The following is a 19,326-nucleotide window of genomic DNA, read 5'->3' as shown; positions in this document are numbered from 1 at the left end:
ATGGCTTTCTCAGCTTCAGTTCCGACCATTTGCAATCGTCTCTCTGTCCGTTGCCTTGTCGACGGGAGCAAGATTGGCCAAAGAAAAGGGTCTAAGACTGACCGTGGCGCACCAGGAAGAAGGTAAGTTGCAACGGATGCCTCCATGAAATGTGCTGGCGTTCCACACCGAGTAGCATAGATCCCTGTTCCTCACAATGCCCGACCCGCAAGCTGCTGGGAAATTTAACTGCGCTGAACTCCATGCTTTAATCTGCTTCTCGAAAAGTATCGCTAGCAAATAGGTATCTTGGTGGTTGTCGGCCAAGTCACCGCTGCCCACTGCTCGCCACCACTGGTCTTAGCCACTTACGGAAACTCTATTTAGCGGGTGCTGGCCGCGGTTGTGCCTTGACGTTCGTCGACAGCCAGCTCTGCAGAAGTTGCGTCAGTTCATGCTCGGGCTTCATCGAAGGATAGAGCAACTCACCAGTCCCTCAAGCAGTCCCTCACCAGTCGTGGCGCAACTCGGCACAACATACCATGTCCGTTCTTTGAGTTGCGTCAATCTCAGCTTCTCCGTCACCTCGGTCGGAGTCATCGAGCCAGGTATATCCTGCTTGTTGGCGAATACCAGCAATAGTGCCTCTTTCATTTCTCGGTCCAGAATGATCCGGTGCAGTTCTTGTCTTGCCTCATCGATGCGTGCTCGGTCATTGGAGTCGATGACGAATATGAGACCTTGAGTGCCGGAGAAGTAGTGCCGCCAGAGAGGACGGATCTTATCTTGCCCGCCCACATCCCAGACGTTGAATTTGACGTTCTTGTATGTGACGGTCTCGACGTTGAAGCCGACGGTAGGGATTGTGGTTACATCTTGATTGAGTTTCAGTTTGTATAGAATTGCTGCTCCCGTGTCAGTACGCTCTGCGACAATGCGCATCTCGAAGCCAAGGACTCACTTGTCTTGCCTGCCGCATCCAGGCCCAGCATCAACAGTCGCATTTCTCTTGATCCGAAGATCTTGCCCATCATCTTCGATATTTGGTTCCCCATGGTGAGACGTTCGCTGCGGGGCGCAGCTGGTAACTCGACACTAAAGATTGTACGCAGTGATAGTAGGTGTTGTGCGGCCGAAGCAAGCGTTGCGCTGCAATCAATGGACGGGTGCAACTGAAACCAAGGCGGTTCAGATTCGATTCAGATTGGAAAGCAGGCGCCTTTGTAGCAAGTTGGTGCACGGATCCGTCGCACCGTGTAGTAAGATCTCAAACGTTGACTCTCTTTGGACCACAGATGGCCGCTGCTCTGATACTTCACTGCTGGTCAGAGGTAAACGGTGTGAAGGGTTGCGGAAAATTGGTTAGAACCGCATCCTGGCTGCATTGCGCGGGTGAACGCGAAAGGGGCGCCTACGCTCCCCTTAGGTTAATTACAGTTGGCTTCCCGCTTGCTTGCTCGCTCGTGCACTGTCAAATTGAGGTGGGCCAATCGAGGACCCGCGAGGTTCCGCTCAGAGGCAGAGCGGTGAGGTCACTTGGCTGTGCGCACGTGCCGATACGAGCCTCTCAGGGGCATCACCCGTAGACTACTCCTACCGCGGTACATTTCTAGATCCCGAAATGCACCATTCTTACGCTCATCGCGTTCAATGACTATGCAATTCTTCTCCTAGTTCGCAAGTAGTGGTCGTAGGGCTGCATTGGATGCCATCTGCTCAAGAGCAGCTTCATGACATGTTCGGTCGCGTGGTCGCTATCGCTATGCAGGGCCTATCCACTGTCCGCCACAGCCGAGCCTCGATGTTTGAATCCGATTCCGTACATATCCCGCATTCGTGGTGCTGCAGCCGTAGGCCAGCACTGGATGCCAGCCCGATTCAAGCACAGGTCCATGACCTATGCAGGTCGCTTGGTCACCTCGTGCGGCGCAGTGCTTGTCAGGTGTCCCCAACACCAAGGCCTCGCTGTTTGAGTTCCGCTCAGTGCATGTCTCGAGCATGCATGATGATCACACAGACCTTCATCCTCCAAACTCGCACGCCGGACTGGGCTGCATAACGCAGATCGTTCTGAAAGTCACGCCAGCCGAGCGCCACGGTCTGCCATTCCGGAATCGTGAAGTCCTCATGTCCCTTGCTCTTTGCTGAATTTCGCGCGAAGGCCGATGTTGTGGTCGTCGAAGCTGATGTATTCGCATCGGTCATGTCCTCATCACGCTCGACTCTTCCATTGACCCTACCAGCATTCTCATTTCCCTCGTGAGCTGCAACACCGGCAGTGTTTCCAGCCATTCCGCCCTGAACTCGGCCTGTAGATATGTAGCGACAGATATCGTTCCAGCCGTAACTGAGCACCTAACCCAGAATACGCGGCAGAGGAACATCCACGCGGTAATTGATGCCGTTGAAGAAGTTGACGAAGTTATGGTTTTCAACTGGGGCCGAAGGCCAGTGATAAGCAGGTGTCATTGGTGCGGCAGCCGTGCTCGGCGCTGGGTTATGATTGGGAGACGCAACCTGGGCCATGCTAATGTAGACCGACATAATTGAGGGGAGAGATGGTGCGATGGCTAAGGTGCCTGGGTAAGAGTGGGCAAGGGGCGGGCCAGAAGTGTTGAAGGGCTCGTTGGAGGGAGAAGTAGCATTCTGCTGCAAGCCGGTCACAGCGGGATGAAGGTTCTCCACAGTCGCTGTCTTTTTGTTAGCTTTTGACATGGGATTTTAGAAAAAAAGAGCTAGAAATTGCGGTGTGGACGGGCATGGGTTCTGGTGGGAGCTCACAGTTCAATTCAGCTCCGTCCGCGCCTTCCTCTTCCAATTCCTCAAGTCGCATGATATGTGCCTGCCAGAGTTCCTCAAAAGCCTTTGGGTCGCTGTTGGCTCGAATCGTAGCTAATCTGGTGACCAGATCGATGATTGCTTCTTCCGTCTGGTCCGCATTCATTCGAGACGGCGCCGGAAGTCTTCGTGCGACTTCAGCGGACAGGTCTTCGACTTTCTTCGTGGCTGTGGCTCGAGCGCGGCTGTGAGGGAAGGGATGTCCTGAGTCGACATCGCCCATGTAAGACTCATCACCGTCTGTCATCAAAGATGGCGGATCACTTGAAGGTTGTCCTCGGTGGGTTGTTGCGCGGCGGGTGAATTGCACGTTTCGCATCTGGCGCCAGAGCGATTCGAAGACGGGGTGGAACCTTTTGAGGAGGTTGTCAGCAATGGAGCTTGGCAAGACGATCACCAACTTGTTCAGTAATGAATTCTTGGGCCTGAGTGGTCCGAATGGGTCACTGGTGAAAGCCCTTCCGCAAGTTTTCATGTCCGTCTTGCGGCAGAATTAGATGCGAAGAGACAGAAGGGCGGAGAACTGGCTTCATACCTAGGATCAACAGCTGTGTTTTTCCTATACACCAACCTTGCTTCTCCCTCATCGAGATCTTTATCGTCAAGCAGCCATGCTGAGCCTGACGCCCAGATGATATAGCCAAACGCACGAAGTAGATAATCCGTCGTTGCCTTGATACTGGCGTCTGTGGCACGCCGGATCTCCGCCTGCTGTTTTCTCCGGACAACGCGGATCACACCATTGTGGAAGTCATAGTACTTGTCCGGTCTGATCTGGAGCTGTCGGAAGATTGGCGCGTACAGATCCCCGTAACGTTCAGTCGCGACGATTTTCGCTTCACTGATGTTGCGCAGCCCACTGCCTGGGATCATGGTTAAGTCTGGGATGTGCGATGATATTGGTGTCTCGACGCTGTCAACTTCCACTTCCGCATCAGACTCTACCGGGTGCAATCCAGCAGGAGGCTCAGTCGTTGCCATTCTGGTGATGGTTATTGCGAGGACACTGGAAGGCACAATGAGATTTGTGTGAGCGTTAGTGATGGCCACCGACAGGAGGCTTGTCGAGCGAAGGAGAAAGAGAACAATTTCCTATGGTGACTTATATCACATTCGAGCGCAAAAAAGAGCCAGTCTGTTGTTTTCACCAGGCTTCACACTGCGCTCTTCAATGGCCAAGGGACACATCATGAATGAGATCTGTGACTGAGTCCAGATTGCAGAGTGGTTCGTGGTGTGAATCATTCTATTCACCCCAACTCCGTCCAGCCCTGTGAATAGCGTCATTGTCCAAGAGGTGATGTGCTCCTCAATCCATGCGTGGCATCGGCGCTCTTTGTTGTTGGGTGTCAAAGAGTCGACGACTTGCTAAAGCACCTTCGAGTCGACTGTCCACAAGCCACCGAGAAGGTGAATCCCATTTCTCACCCCAACCTGACATCGGAAAGATAAGACCCCAGCACATGAAATAGCCGAAAACTCATCTGACAAAGACTCATCCGAAGCGTCGAGAAGGTTTGATCGCAAGTTAACAAAAGTCACATCTGCCTTGTCGAACCTCGAAGATGGATAGTCGTTTAATTGGATCAATCTCGGCTGAGCCACGTTCCCCGGCACAGAACCAGATCGACGGGCTCGGACGGGGATTTCTCCTGGCGGCCGCCCGAGTTTTGTCTCTTTCAGCCCTGAGTTTGGGGTTCAGGCTTCGCAACGTTGGCCCTTTCAGCCACTTGGGGGCGCCTCGAAGGGGTCAGCGGGGCAATTATTGGCGTCAGCCGAGCTGTCAAGTCAGCAGCAACATGTGGCTTGCTTGACCCTGGCCTGCCCCCTGGCGGCTGCGTTGTCTGACGATGTCTGGATCATCACCACCGCACGCGCCTCTCTTTTCTTCGACACTTCACTTGTTTCACCATCTTCGCCTCTGCATACCACTAATGTACCGACAATGTCATGGAAGCTCTAATATATCATGAATCGCCTATTGCCGAGTATCTAGAAGGAGACGCCTTCCCGTTCGAATCAGCCCATCCGCCTGCATCTCCAACCCACGCACAATCAACATTTGCACCTCGGGGTCTCCCCAGACTGCGCGAACGGCTGCAGACGATACGCAGGACCGCCGCCTCAGTCACAGACGTTGCCGACGAGCATCTGATTGAACAGTTCCGCTATATCATCGTCGCCTCCCAGCTGCTCTCTGACGAGCCAAAACCCCGGCGCCAGCTCCACAATGAACAGTCCCTCACCGCACCTACCCTTTCCCTCAAAGGTGCTTTTATAACAGCAGGAATTTCGTTTGCGGTGGCATGGTCTTTACATCTGCTGCAGCGCAGATATCGGACACCTCGATCGCTCTCATCAAGTTGGTCGGAACTATGCATATACACGTCGTTATTTATTGGGGCTTGCATTTTTCTTTTCTGGTTCGGCCGGTGGCAGTACCTGGAGTTTGTGCGGCAGTCCGCAGTATCAGCGTTAGAAAGAGCAGTTGCAAGCTCCCACAACTACGACGGCATTGCAACAGAGGCACTTCGTTTCGTTCAAGAGATTGAAGTGGTGTCTCGGGGATACGAAATGTAGGCGCTGGCCCGCCCCTGTTATTCAGGTTGCTTTGCTGACTCATTCACAGTAGCCACCCGTTACCTCCAATTAGCCGTCTGGAAACGGTAGAGTCACCCAGCAGCTGTCGTGAGCTGCGAAGCATCCTTGGACACGCTCTGACAGCCAGCATTGTCCGATGTGTTGAGGCCCACAATGACATCCAACCATTCGTGAGGGATATCGATCTGCGGAAGTACCACGACATATACGAGGTCTCGATGCTGGACTATGCCGATGCTGTGGCGGTTGCCAACGAGACTGCTTTGGATGCACGAAACTCTTTGAGAGAGCTGCGGTTCCTGTTTCGACTACATCTAATTGCTCGGAAGGTGCTCCTGTGCGACTTGCTAGCACTTCGCTCCGGCTCCACGTGGTACAACATACGCCAGTGGCGGTTGATATCCCGAGTTTTAGAAGGACTTGACAGTGGATTGTGCCATGCGAGTCAACAGCTCCACAGTGCTGTGGTCCAAGAAGAATATGGTGGAAACTGCGTGGACTCCGCCCAAGAAGAGATGGAGCCTGGTCCTGAACGAGACACCCCTGCCACCGTGCCCAAAAAGCGGCATACCAAGGCCCAAATACGCCGTTTTGACGCCGTGGCGAACACCATTCGATCACTGAATGCCAAAGTACATCTTTTGCGTGAGGAAATCAATTCCATGCGTGCAATCGACGATCCTTTACTCGGCACCACCATCACTAGACATTATGAGCAGCTTGGGACTGAACTTCGGAGCGCTCTGGTCGAATGGGAGAAGGGGCGAAACACTATGTTTCTCAATGTAGGCACCGATTCCGATCGGCGCTTGTCCAGAGCATCTAGTGGTATGCGGTCACCGGTGTCGCCTTCACCAAGCAGTCTCGGTGGCTTGACAATCGTCGACGGAGGCCCTGCCGAAGCATTCAGGCTGCTCAACGGGGACGAGCGAAGCTCATGTGACGGTACAGGTGCGGATGAGGAGGTGTTTGAGGCTGTCGCCTTGCCACGCAAAAGAATGTCTTGGGCACCAATGAGTAGAGAGGAGAAGCTCAGCAAGCTGCAAGAGGACCGGCGAAAGCGAAAGACTTTGCATGAGCAGGCGGAAAACACAACGAACATGCTGCGAGAACTGCAAATGGTTATCAAACATCGTCCCCCTGTCCGGTCTGATACACGAATCACCTCGATATGATCAACGGCTGAGTCGTAATTGCTGCACGTCGGTTGGACTAGGTCCAGGTCCCGGTCCATTCCAATGTGGCATCAAGACTCATCTCGCCTCGATATTGACGAAAATTTCATGAAGCACATGCACGGCGTTCCAAGGTGGCCTAGTTCTGTGAATGACCCTTCTGGCAGGATGGAGTCGGAGCATTAATGCCCAAAAGTTTGGGCATTTGTTGTGGCAACAGGACATACCTGGTCTTTCCTTTGTTTTCTGTTTTAGGCAACTGCACGCATACTCGAGCCTTTATGGTGAATGATAACCGGCGCAGGGGTGATCCCGGGTGATGTCGAGGTCATTGCGGCCATGACCAGTCGGACGAGGACCTGGAGCGTCTGCACACCCTACATCTTGCGCAAACCACAGCTAGAAGAGAAGAAGCGAGCAATGACGGAATGGTGGCCGCTGGTCATGGTCAACTCTGGTTGATGCTCTGGGCTCCTGCTGGCCCAATGCAGAGAGGTCTGATATATAATAGCGTGATATATAATAGCGCTGCTGGCACAAGTTGGCTGCGAATCAAATATGCCAAGCAACGTCCAAGCAGCCACGACTTGAGAAGGGCGCTGTTAGTAATGGCCATGGGCGAGTCTAAAGGCCGAGAAAGCTCTCACTGGAAGCGCTTAGAAGAGAAACTGGGGCGGGGCATCTTCGATGGGCGACTGGCATGCCGTCACGGCCGGCGCTCCGGATGAACCTAAGTAAATCGGGTGTCGACTTTTGTCCGGTACCGACCGCGTCTACCCTGATGTATGGTGTTCTGCTGCGTTTCTAGCCGACATCCTCTTCGCTGGGGGCACTGTTGCGCATGTATGCATTGTACAGCCTCAGAGCTGTGAGAATGCTACTGCCTACTTGCAGCCATGGACTCGCGATAAGGCCCTCGAATCCCGTGGTTGGTCTGGGCTTTAAGCACGCATAACAGTAACAACTAAGTAAAGAAGTTACCGACGACGTGCTCGTCAGTTTCCTCCGCTTACCGCAGTTCCCGCCGCCTCTTGGTGGGCAGAGAGAGGCACAGCGCCCGCAAGTCTTGCCGGTTCCTACTTCCACCGGGGCCAAGTTTAGTAAGATGGATTCATCCGTTCGACATCACGCATCACTTTTCCATTGCAAAGCCAGCTTCCGGCAGAGCTCTTGCACCCGCATTCGCATTTGTAAAAGGGCCTCATACTGGGCGCTCCGATGCACGAATCTCCTTATGGCCGTCTCTGGCTCTGTCGCCTGGTCCACCCGTGGTGTCTTCTGCGATCCGATCAGCCGGCCCCCACCCAGTCCTGGCTTCATATGTACGACGCTTCTGTACTCTGGCTGGAACTTCTCTCGACGCGATCGCACTGCAGCTTGGTGACCATTACCTCAGAATCCGGCGACTACTTCGAAGAGCCCGTGCCATGGCATGTCCCCGACCCGCAGCTCGCGGCGTTCAGGGACTCAGAACTGATACTGTAATCTTCTCTCGTCCCAGCGCTCGTCCTCTACACCAACCTAAAAGGGACTCTTCTTTGCCACAGACGTTAGGCAGGACGGTCCAAGAGCGTCGCATTGTGGCTGCAGGTCGGTCCAAGCCCCTATGTCACAGGGATCACTTGCCTCCTTTCGGCGCGTCCTGGCAATCTCTTCGGTAGGGACTCTTTCGTCCGGCGTCAGCCGTGGTAGCTGGAATACATCTCCAGTCGTGAGTCGCCGCTGGCTTTGGGCTGAACGGGGCCTTTTGCCACGCGCGGTCGCGATTGTAAGGTTTGGACGTCATGGTCCTATAGAGACCATCGATGGCCTGGCGGTGGCTCGAGCGTATCGACGGTCGTCCCTGCACATGTAAGTACCATCTAAGATTGGGGAAGGGGCCCTTTGATTCGTTTGCAATCATACGCTTTCGCTGCGGTCGACCAAAGAACTTTGCCTTCGAAGACTATAGCCACATGAGCTCGCGAGACCTGGTGCCTATATAGGGGTCTATGCGGGTGTAGCTAGGTCGCCGGTTTGAGTATGAGAGAAACAAGCTGTTCTCGCACGGTTCCATGCAGACTTGAGTCGAAAGGTTGACGACTTTATCCGCCGATCGTTGCGGCAGGTTCAAAATTCCCTCTTGAGCAGTCTCTAAACACGTCAGCGACGATATTACCGGACGCAGTCGGCAACATTACGATACCATTGCCTTGCGTCGGAAGATGTCACATCAGGGGGTCAGACAGGATGGATTGAACATGGATCAGGAATCTCGGATCGAGGACGCCATCCGCGAGGTTAGGCAGATCGGAGACACTGATTCTACCCACGTACCCTGGGAACGACGCCTTCATATCGCCCGGACGGCCATCGCAACATTTGACTCAGCCGGCCTCATGCAAATGCCCAACCGAACGGCAGACCGGACGTTCGTCATTGCCACGTTGCAGAGAATCGCATACCATGATGCCGAAACTGCTGGCGTGGTCGATCTCGCGGAGTGGTGTGTGAATCAATGGCTATCATTATTGCAAAGGAACGCTGAAGATCTTACCGCGCTTAGGGGTCAGTCTACAGCTTGTGTACCAATCCTCTGATGGCTACTTACTCAATACCAGGACTTGGACAGGCGTGGTTGGCCCGATCTCAGAACGGCCTTGCTCGGATCCACCGAACGGAGGGCAGTTCTTCTAGTGGGAGCAGTGGCCGACCGCAGAGCCTGAGCGACAGGTTGGCCTACTCGTCCTCGGAGGAAGCGAGGGACGCAGAGCGCGCGACCACGGAAGCTGACGCAAGAGCACACACTGCCGACTATGTAGAAGCGCGTGGCATGCTGATCCCAGCGGTGGACTACTTTTCCAGAGCCATCGAGGTCGCCGAACGGGGAGGAGTGCTCGCAGGCGAGCTGCTTTCAGAGGTCAGGACATATTCCGTCTTTGGGCTTCGTGCCCTTGCCATCTCCACACTTCCCATTTCGTTCTCATGACAGGACTGACTAATGGTGATTCATCATCACTGCAGGCCGCCGAAGCGAACATGAGTCTTGGCAATGTCTCGTACTCTCATCAGAACGAGCAATACTTCCACACAGCCATTAGATATCTAAGACGTGCATCACAGATTCCCGGGTTTCGCTTATCTCCCTACCTACAAAGGTGCGAGCGTCACTATTCCTCGGCTTGCCATGCTGAACTAATTGACTTTAGCTATCTCGATGACTACGGCCGGCTGGTGGACTGAAAGCACGAACGCGGCCGAGGGCGACCGTCGTCGATGTTACGAATCGTCACGAGCGTTTGACGGTTGCAGGCAACCAAAGCGCTGGCGCATATCGAGTCAGATTTCATCTCATCCTCATTCCACCTTGGTGTTCATACCGCTTGAAACTAGACAGCGCGGCGAATGGTCAATGGCTCCTCAACCCTCTGGCGTGGAAGATAGAGGCCGCTTTTTCCTACGGACGAATGTTGCAATGTGTATAGCTTGCGAGAGACTGAACGAGGCATCCAGCTTCTCAATCTCCATCCGTGTCTCCAACCACCAGCTGTAACAATGTCTGTCAGCCACGCTGCCACACTTTCTCCCTCGCGTCCGGCTTCCCCCTGAAGCGCCAAGGCATCCATCAAACGGCCACAACTTCGCGGTCGTCAAACGGACAGTTCTGGGTAGTATTCATCTCTGAACGCAGTAGTAAGAGCTCGGATACCTTACTGTATACGGCATATGTCGAGCACGTCGCGAAAATAGCTGCCTGCTAGCGACGACATCCAAGACCTGTGGGCGTGCATACCGTCGCCACGCAACAGGCAGCTTCACTCCGCTCGCCTCAACACAAGGCCCCCGCTGTAGTCCACCCGAGTCAGCTACTGGCTGATCTGACCGGACTGGGCCTCTTAGCTCGACGTGGGTATGGATTATGTGCCTGCATACGTCCCCTCATGCGTGCCACACAGTTCACGTCCTGTGTACACTGTTATGCCAGGTGGCGACGAACCGCGCAACCAGAAGAGGCGGGGACGCCGAGCTGAACTGCTGGCTGTGAACTAACGTGCTTCACTGAACTACAGCAGAAGTAGTCGGGGTGAATCAAACCGTAGTGGACGTCCGGATAGGCTAGGGTTCGTGGTGGCGACCGAAACCGAGCGCGATGCAGTGGCGAGTTAAGTGCTAGGTAGAAAGTGGAGGATCGTGACTTGGTCCACGAGGCTGGGCGCCATCCGGCGTCATCCTGTGTGTCGTTGCCTGAAAGGAGGGCATGAGCGACGTAAGAGACCGTGTCCGGCACGTGATATGCAGGGGCTCATGTCGCTGTCTACACATTCGTACAAGTGACAGGTACTTTAGATACTCATTCAGCCCATGGAGCGGGCTATGGTGCAGAGGGGGACCAACGACTATTCGCGACTTATCTTGCTGGAGGCCTACCTATTCGGACGACCCGTACTCGTGACGGTTTAGTCCCACTTCGTGCGTGGGGAGTCGCATGCGGTTTCTGACTTCATGGTTGTGCCACGCCGCCATGCCTGGAAAGTCGCTCAGAGGCGAATGCGAGCGCGAGCACAAGAGCTGGATGCACGTTATGCGTTTCGAGATGAATATCTCGAAAAGTCTCGAGAGTTTGTCCTTCCGGTCGCGCGGCGCAGGCTCAACCATACGAGGTACTCTGAATCATAGCATTGAACTATCGGCCGTACGAGGTACATAGCATAATCTATCGCCTCCTTGTTCTTCCCATTCGTCAAGGGACAACCCGATCCCGAGAAGGCGAGTCCAGGTCAAGCTCGAACAAATGCCTCTTGATGATGTGATTATGGATGTCAGCCCGATGACGCAATCGGGTGCCCATCTTGCGCTCGATCTGTGGTTTGGTCGACCGTAGCCCCGAATGCGCGCACGCGGTGCAAATATGCCAAGCAAGATCTATTAGACCCGAAGTAGTTTAGACCCTGACGCGCGTGAGAGTCCTCGCGTTTCTGGGCTGCACAGAACCGTGTCTGCGGCATCACGATCTCAATATCACCCAACATACTTAATTTGCCTCTGCAATTCCAGGACTTGACACGAGAAGAGAGGAGCAAAGTCCAATCGCAAAAAGTAGGAGCATGATGACTTACCTTCCAATGCAGGGCCTAGCTAACTGATGTTTCCCACAGTGTTGGAAGCACGCTTGGAACAGGCTGCGCAGCTGAAGAAGGTATGCACCCAGTCTTAACCTCTCCCGCACGCCACTCTCTCTAACATTACGGTGGGCAGGTCGTCGACGCGATCAAAGATCTTGTGCAAGACTGCAACTTTGACTGCAATGACTCCGGCGTGGCGCTACAGGCCATGGACAATTCGCACGTCGCCCTTGTCTCCATGATGCTCAAAGCCGAGATGTTCTCCCCCTTCCGCTGCGACCGCAACATCGCCCTTGGGATCAACCTCAACTCGCTGACCAAGGTCCTCCGCGCGGCGCAGAACGAAGACATACTCACGCTCAAGGCCGAAGACGCGCCCGACGTGGTCAACCTCGTCTTCGAGAGCAGCGACGCCGACCGCATCAGCGAGTACGACATCAAACTAATGGACATTGACCAAGAGCATCTGGGCATTCCGGAGACAGAGTACGCGGCCACGATCGAGATGCCCAGCAACGAGTTCCAGCGCATCTGCCGCGATCTCATCGCCATGTCAGAGTCGGGTATGTACAGTCGAGACAAAGAGCAATCCCTGGTCTTAACGCTTTTTAGTGTCCATCGAGGCGAGTAAGGATGGCGTGCGGTTCTCGTGTCAAGGCGACATTGGCAGCGGGAGCGTCACCATCCGCCAGAGCACCAACATGGAGAAACCGGAGCAGGATGTCAAGATTGCCCTCTCCGAGCCCGTATCGCTGACCTTCTCGCTCAAATACCTCGTCAACTTCTGCAAGGCAAGCGGGCTGTCCTCCAAGGTCAAGCTGTGCCTTTCCCAGGAAGTGCCTCTTCTGGTCGAGTACACACTGTCCGGGAGCAGCTATTTGAGATTCTACCTCGCACCAAAGGTACGTCGTCTGTTTTGGACTGTTGGTGACGACGTCAGTGCGTAGCACGAATGCTGACTTTGTGGGTCTACAGATTGGGGACGATGAATGATGAACGAACCACCGAACACGTGGCGGACATGACATGGCTCTACGAGAAGTGACGAATAGCACGTTTGTTCTACTTCGCCGGAAGAAGAAGTAGTTGTAGAAGCAGGAGACGAACAGGATTGAAGCGATCAATGAAGCCGGGGACGAGAACATGCGACGTACGAGGTATCTGCATACGGGTGGACTGGTGCCCGGGTTGTAACGATGCGTGGTGGTCGAGCGTGGTTGCACGATCAGACGGCACGAAGATTTTTCGGGGCCCAGAGAGCAACAAAGCGGCTAATTCAGGGTTGTGCAGCCTTGTCTTCCGCTGGGTTTTGAGTGCTGACGCGCAGACGAGGCTGTAGTATCCGCGCTGCAGCAGATGCGTCATATCGACTTGCCTCTGATAACGGCACAAACGCAAGAGATACTATTACACCACGAACACCATCACCACGTCTGCACATCCAGATAGACTGTATTTCAGCAAGCGTATGGCGCGGATCTTCTGTCTCGGGTAGTCAGTTTCTTGTGGTGTTGCGATCATTGTTTAATCCACGTGGTTTTTTGTCTATCGCGCGTCTACTCGTACACGATAACACCGGAACTCGAAGAGATGACGACCTCAGACACCGAGATCACCATCCCGGAAACCAAAGTCTTATCCATCGCCAGCCATGTGGGTATCTCGTCGATTTTCTTTCCTTTGCCACTCTGCATTCCTATCACCATTCCCTGGATCTGAGTAATTGATTGAATCAAGTGACTGATGACTGACTTTCCTCCCAGGTCGTTTACGGGTACGTATCATATCACGCGACAGGGCTTCATGAAGCGGCGCACTCTCTCCAGACCGAGGGAATGCGACGTGCAAGCCTTGCTACATACATAGCCAGGAATCGTATCCGTTAACATATGTCGCAACATCTACAGATATGTCGGCAACACGATGGCCACGTTCGTCATGCAGGCGCTGGGATGCGAGGTCGCGGCCATCAACACCGTGCAATTTAGTAAGTCTAGGTCTGCGGATCGGTTCCTTGTCGTCATGATCAACGTCGGTGCAATGGGGATGACAAAGTCAATGTCCACATTGGTATCAGTATCAATATCGATTGAGGGGGGTGACATGTCTTGGGAGACTTGACCCCTCCCCTTACTTTCGAGCGCACGAGTCACGCCATACCCTACACAACTCCACCATGCATGGTCTTTGTTGCGTCGCCTCTATTCCTGACTTGCACACTCTCACCCAGGCAACCACACGGGCTACCGCCAATTCTCAGGCCGACGCACCCCCGCCAACGAGCTCAAAGAACTATACGACGGCCTCCGCCAATCGTACCTCACGGACTTCGACGTCCTTCTCTCAGGGTATTCGCCCTCCGCCGAGGCCGTCGAGGCCATCGGCACCATTGCGCGGGACCTGCGCTACCGCTCGACCGTGCACCCGGGCGGGTTCTTCTGGGTGCTCGACCCCGTCATGGGCGACCAAGGCAGACTGTACGTCGCCGAGGATATCGTGCCCGCGTATCGCGCCTTGATCCGGGAAGCCGACTTGATCCTCCCGAACCAGTTCGAGGCCGAGCTGCTCAGCGGCGTGAGCATCAGTAGTCTGAGTGGCGTGGCGAACGCGGTGCGGACGCTGCACGCCGTGCATGGGACGAGGCATGTCGTGGTCACGAGCGTGAGGGTCGGCACCGCCGCAGAAGCAGATGCCGGCTCAAACACACTCACCGTCGTCGGGAGCACAAAGAAGCAAGACGGCAGCGCACGACTGTTCAAGATCGACGTCCCCATGCTGGACTGCTACTTCAGCGGCACGGGCGACATGTTTGCGGCGCTCATGGTCGCGAGGCTGCGCGAGGCGTGCGCCGAGGCCAACCTGTTGGCCAGGCCGTCGTGGATGCCGGATGACGAGGTCGAGGCGGTGGATCTACCGCTGGCAAAGGCCACGGGGAAGGTGCTCAGCAGCATGCAGATGGTGCTGGAGAAGACGTGGACGGCGCGGGACGAGGAGATGAAGAAGTTCGGCAGGAGTCCTGGGGCGAGCGTGGGTGGGGTTGAGGGCGAAGGGGAGACCGTCGGCGAGGGCAAGAGGCGGTTCTTGGCCGAGACAAAGGCCGCGGAGGTGAGAGTCGTGCGGAACGCGAGGGATTTGAGGCATCCCGAGGCGAGATACCAGGCTCAAGCCATCGAGGTGTGATAGTAACGACGCCGGAGGTGCAGTACAGTATGGGTGAGCGATTGGAGTGAAAGCGAGAAGAATCCCCACCAACGGCGGTGATGATGGCCGAAAAAGATGTCTCTACGAAGGACAGCCCTCGTGGCTTACGACGGAAATGCCGTATAGAAGAACCTACAGTGCCGACATACGGGCGGGTCTAACTTTGGTTTTGTCTACTCCCCTTGCCGCCTGAGACTGTTGCTCCTCCATCCCACAATAATGTACCATATTGCGGCACGACCACTCGTGCCCGTATTCATGCCCATACCCAAGCCCAGCCCCTACTCCAACCCCATGGCCAGCCTTCAAACAGCCAGGGCCAACGCCTCGATGATAATCAATCCGCTCTGATAATCCCATCCGTGAAGGCAAGCTTCCGCATCTTGCAAGCTGTTGCAAACCGAGCTCCGCATCAGCGATCAATAAACGGAATCCGTCTGTAAAACTCCGTGCCGTATACACTACACCGTAACCTAAGCCGCCCCCACACCTGTACTCCCAAACCCGCCCGCCCCACGCACACTCTCCTCCAGACTGTCCACCTCGACAATCTCCGGCGTGTATATCCGCTCGAGCACCAACTGCGCAATGCGATCGCCCTTGTTGACCTCGAAATCCGTGTCCGCGTGGTTAAAAAGCAACACTTTAACCTCGCCGCGGTAGTCCGCGTCAATCACCCCCGCGCCCGTGTCGATGAAGTGTTTCGCCGCCAACCCAGACCGGGGCGCTATGCGGCCGTACGTGCCCTCCGGGGTGGCGATCGAGAGGTCCGTCGACACGAGGGCCTTGCCCCGCGCGGGGATGGTCGCTGGTTTCGAGGCGTACAGGTCGTAACCCGCTGCGAAGGCCGAGCCGCGGGTCGGGGTTGTGGCGTTGGGGGATAGTTTCTTGATGAGGAGAGGTGGGTGGGATGTTGAAGTCAGTTTGGGGACGGGCACCGTAGATGAGGTTGATTCGTTGGGTGTGGAGGTCGAGGTGGACGTGGACATTTTGACAGGTGGCACAGTGTCGGATTTTAGACGTTTGGGTAGAGGGGAATTGGGGAGAGAGGGTGGGAGGTGGTGTGTTCCGTCCTGGTTGTTCGTTGCTGCTGATGCTGTTGGTGGAGGGGGAGTGGATGGTCGGGTCATGTTCTTGATTTCGTCGAAGGCACAGACAGGAGATAAATCAAATGATGGATGCGGGTGTTTGAGTGGGATGAACGCGTACGGGAAACGTGTCGGGCGCGTTACGTGTTTTGCGCTTCGAGTACGAGATACGGCGGACTGGTTATAGTGGTACGTTGGGGCACAAATCCTCGAATAGAAGTAGAAGACTGGCTGGCAACCCAGCTGGGGGAGGACATCGATATGTCGGATTCGAAGTTGTTGCTCCAGTGCAGCTCATACAACGTGTTGAGAGAATCTATATCATGTCTGGAGGACCGAATTGAGAAGACTGCAAAGCGGATGTGTGCTGATCTCATTACCTACACCAGGCGAGTAGACGCGATATGAAATCGCTTGAGCTCTCATTGCTCCTCTGAGATGCGGCGACCAGTCCAAGCTCTGAGGCCCGACTGACTGTAGCTGTCCCCACTGACAGGTTTGCGGCTTTCTGATGCGGATGCCATTCTCTCGACACGTACCCACCGTTTCGCTTTGCGTAGTCGTGTATTTCCAGTCTAGGTCAAGGCTCAGCACGCACATCCACAGCCGTTAGGATCACAGGATACTGTAGCAGCCTTCTTGACAAGCACGAAGATCTTGGCTTCATCATGTGCCCTGAGACCCGTCAGGAATACCCTGACGCCATTATCTTCTCGACGTTCGCTTGCAGGATAGCAACGAACTCGGTGGACATGCCATTTTCTATGCTGGAGATTTTCACTCCTCCTCGCTTTGGATATGCCACGAATGAGGATGGCATGCACCGAGCACCGAATAGCATCCGGAAGCGTCACATGGTGGATGGTGGTTGTTGAGAATGCCGTAGTGACAATAAGCAGGCGATGTCCATGGTGTGGTCGCTGTCATAGAGTCGTCGGAACAGTCTGCCGCACCCCGTGAATGTAACAACTTCTTCACAAAACCCTCTCAATAGATGCTGTGAATAGGCGCCAAGGGCAAACTGAGCTGTAAGTGATGGAAAGTGAAATATGTGAGAAAGCCCCGAGAGGATATAACCCTCACGTGCGCTGGTGTGTCGCCGTCGCTTCACACCGGTTGTTGATGTTGTTGATGCGGGAGCCTGAATCATGAAACGCTTTCATGTCCTGGCGGTCATCGCTTGCCTTTGGCGTTGTGCCGGGCCTTAAAGGCGTTGACAAGGTCGGGAACCTGCGAATGGAGTTCCTGTTACTCGATCGACGAATATTAGGGTTCCTAGCAGATGCGGATAGGCCGACACAGCCTCGTCCTCTTTGCACCTCCGTTTCCACCTCGCTTTTTACTCGAGTAGATACCCCCATCTCGATAGGCGTACTATCCACTTGGCTTGGGAGGCGCGGGAGGGTCTTGAACGGCCTTTGACGGAGTAGGTTTAGCGGTAGCTGTCATGGAAGAGCGTAGTTGTCGCAGCAGAAAGTCGTTGAGAGGAGAAGTCGAGTTTCCGTCCTGCGGTGCACTGTTTGAATGACTCTTTAGATATGTCACCATGGGTTGTTTGTCTAAACGTGATGGAAAGAGAAGCACACCTTCAGCACATCTCGCCCTTGCTTACAGACGTTCCATGAAAGGCATATTTGGAAAGCTGTTGCGCAAGCATCCTCTCCATCGGTTCCAAGTCGTGCTAGCTGCTCACAGACGTTCTCCGAGTCGTATTCACTCACGGAGCGTCCGTCGTCCCGCATCTGGTTCAAGGCCGTTTGAGGCCATCACTCAGATGAGAGTTCCATGTGCTGAGGCGTGCTAGTTGTGACGTCTGAATTGGGTGAGGCTATGTCAGGTGAAGCTGGCTGAGATCGGCATGTCTCGTCCAACCACTGCTCAATGAGCTTCCGCTGCTCCGTCAGCATGCTGGAAGCAATCTGCTCACGTCCTTTCGATTGTTTGGGGGTCCGCCTCGATATATCGGTTTTCCTAATCTTTCGGGAATTGTGGTCTGCTCCGATCAGCACTGCAGTCTCACGGCTCGAGAGAAGGGGGTGCCAACGGGTTTTCGTCACTCTTGCTTCCTTGGCCACCAGCTTTGATGCGACTTTTGCCTTGTCTGGCGTAGCATGAGGAAGAGAGAGTCTCTCTGTCTGATTGTCTCTTCCTTTGGAAAGCTTAGTGGTTGTTTCTCGTAACTGTTGCAATCGATGGCTCCAACGACGAAGTAATGGTGCTCCGGATGTCCAATAAGCTCGACTGCTTGTCTTCGTGATTGATAGCGCAACTTACTGTCTGGAGGTCCTTTGGAGATCATCGGCTGCCGGGACGACTCTGTGTCTAAGCCTATATCGTTGGCAAGATGGCGTTGTCTGCCTGGAGTTGATCAGTGAACTCAGGCACTGAATAGAAAGGAAGACATGCATACGCGTTGATGGAGCTCCTCCATCCGCCAAGTCAGCTTTATCTGGGTCATTTGGGCCACTTCCCACGGTCGGCATTGCATTTCCCGCCGTCATGTCGCTTGGCACCGGGACACAAGGACGTGACCGCCCGTGATGGACAGGGCAGCCAGGGACGGAAAGGACAAGGACAAGGGTGTTTATGCGGGGCAGAGCTGCGTTGCGGCTGAATGTGGGGAGCCTCGGAGCTTGAATCCCCGCCAAGCACGTCTCATCAAGACCATGTGAGTCAACTTTTGGTCCCTTTGTTCAGTTTGTCGTGTTTGGTACCAAACATCGTTCCTAACAGACCGATCTCATCTCAATGTGTCCAATTGCTCCTGCACCTTGTTACATACAGAGTACTCTGTCCGACCTTGCTTTCTCCTGCCTTGATCTTCACTCGCTAATCAAGCCGAATATCTCTGCATTGATGCGTGGCATTCGCCTCGACTACAGCTACACTCTCCACTGTACGCCGTACCTGTGCAACTTTCTTCTTAGTACGTACGGGCATCCCTCTGTGCTCACCTGGGAGCATGGGTGAGAGTTCACCCACGACTCATCCGTCATGGTCAACAGCAGCCACTTGTTTCCGGCAAGGTCGGTCGTTAAGTCTTTCACGTGAGCACTTGCGAGCGCCATGTTTCGCAGATGTCACAACACTCTCTCATAGATGTATTTTGACCAGGCTATGGCATTCGCTGAAAGGATGCTAGTAGCCTGTGACCTGGCAATTTTCACTCCGCAGCCATCAGTACACGACAGGACCAACGTCAGCCTCTGTCTCGCAGTACCTGTTGTTTCGTCTAGGGCCTCTTCCTAAGGGTGATGCTTGAATGGCCTGCAGCAGCCTTACGGTCGTGTATGAGACTTCCATCAGCGCTAAATCGTCTCCAGGCACTGTCTCGGTCCACCG

At 54.5% G+C, this 19,326-nt stretch overlaps 8 protein-coding genes across 8 annotated transcripts; 4 read left to right on the top strand and 4 right to left on the bottom strand.

Moving 5' to 3' along the window:
* Window positions 1–358: 358 nt before the first annotated feature.
* A1O7_09771 (ADP-ribosylation factor 6) lies at window positions 359–1,034 on the bottom strand (the record flags this gene model as incomplete). Its single annotated transcript, XM_007763757.1, has 3 exons — window positions 359–412; window positions 469–884; window positions 941–1,034. The coding sequence occupies 3 exons, from the start codon at window positions 1,032–1,034 to the stop codon at window positions 359–361; spliced, it is 564 nt and encodes a 187-aa protein (XP_007761947.1).
* Window positions 1,035–1,959: 925 nt separating this feature from the next.
* On the bottom strand, window positions 1,960–2,271 carry A1O7_09770 (uncharacterized protein; the record flags this gene model as incomplete). Its single annotated transcript, XM_007763756.1, has 1 exon — window positions 1,960–2,271. One exon carries the CDS (start codon window positions 2,269–2,271, stop codon window positions 1,960–1,962), a length of 312 nt encoding a protein of 103 aa, XP_007761946.1.
* Window positions 2,272–2,334: 63 nt separating this feature from the next.
* Window positions 2,335–3,690, bottom strand: A1O7_09769 (uncharacterized protein; the record flags this gene model as incomplete). Its single annotated transcript, XM_007763755.1, has 3 exons — window positions 2,335–2,669; window positions 2,761–3,275; window positions 3,389–3,690. The coding sequence occupies 3 exons, from the start codon at window positions 3,688–3,690 to the stop codon at window positions 2,335–2,337; spliced, it is 1,152 nt and encodes a 383-aa protein (XP_007761945.1).
* Window positions 3,691–4,767: 1,077 nt separating this feature from the next.
* A1O7_09768 (uncharacterized protein) lies at window positions 4,768–6,593 on the top strand (the record flags this gene model as incomplete). Its single annotated transcript, XM_007763754.1, has 2 exons — window positions 4,768–5,393; window positions 5,447–6,593. The coding sequence occupies 2 exons, from the start codon at window positions 4,768–4,770 to the stop codon at window positions 6,591–6,593; spliced, it is 1,773 nt and encodes a 590-aa protein (XP_007761944.1).
* Window positions 6,594–8,833: 2,240 nt separating this feature from the next.
* On the top strand, window positions 8,834–9,561 carry A1O7_09767 (uncharacterized protein; the record flags this gene model as incomplete). The annotated part of the gene is made up of 2 exons (XM_007763753.1): window positions 8,834–9,140; window positions 9,194–9,561. The coding sequence occupies 2 exons, from the start codon at window positions 8,834–8,836 to the stop codon at window positions 9,559–9,561; spliced, it is 675 nt and encodes a 224-aa protein (XP_007761943.1).
* A 2,154-nt stretch (window positions 9,562–11,715) lies between these two features.
* A1O7_09766 (proliferating cell nuclear antigen) lies at window positions 11,716–12,688 on the top strand (the record flags this gene model as incomplete). Its single annotated transcript, XM_007763752.1, has 4 exons — window positions 11,716–11,769; window positions 11,829–12,258; window positions 12,308–12,597; window positions 12,671–12,688. The coding sequence occupies 4 exons, from the start codon at window positions 11,716–11,718 to the stop codon at window positions 12,686–12,688; spliced, it is 792 nt and encodes a 263-aa protein (XP_007761942.1).
* A 930-nt stretch (window positions 12,689–13,618) lies between these two features.
* A1O7_09765 (pyridoxine kinase) lies at window positions 13,619–14,875 on the top strand (the record flags this gene model as incomplete). The annotated part of the gene is made up of 2 exons (XM_007763751.1): window positions 13,619–13,682; window positions 13,926–14,875. 2 exons carry the CDS (start codon window positions 13,619–13,621, stop codon window positions 14,873–14,875), a joined length of 1,014 nt encoding a protein of 337 aa, XP_007761941.1.
* Window positions 14,876–15,369: 494 nt separating this feature from the next.
* A1O7_09764 (dUTP pyrophosphatase) lies at window positions 15,370–15,885 on the bottom strand (the record flags this gene model as incomplete). The annotated part of the gene is made up of 1 exon (XM_007763750.1): window positions 15,370–15,885. The coding sequence occupies one exon, from the start codon at window positions 15,883–15,885 to the stop codon at window positions 15,370–15,372; it is 516 nt and encodes a 171-aa protein (XP_007761940.1).
* Between the last annotated feature and the right edge of the window lie 3,441 nt (window positions 15,886–19,326).

The sequence above is a fragment of the Cladophialophora yegresii genome (assembly GCF_000585515.1).
Source record: "Cladophialophora yegresii CBS 114405 chromosome Unknown aczIN-supercont1.7, whole genome shotgun sequence".
In the NCBI taxonomy this organism is placed as follows: domain Eukaryota; kingdom Fungi; phylum Ascomycota; class Eurotiomycetes; order Chaetothyriales; family Herpotrichiellaceae; genus Cladophialophora; species Cladophialophora yegresii.
This window is presented reverse-complemented; position numbering and strand designations above follow the sequence as displayed.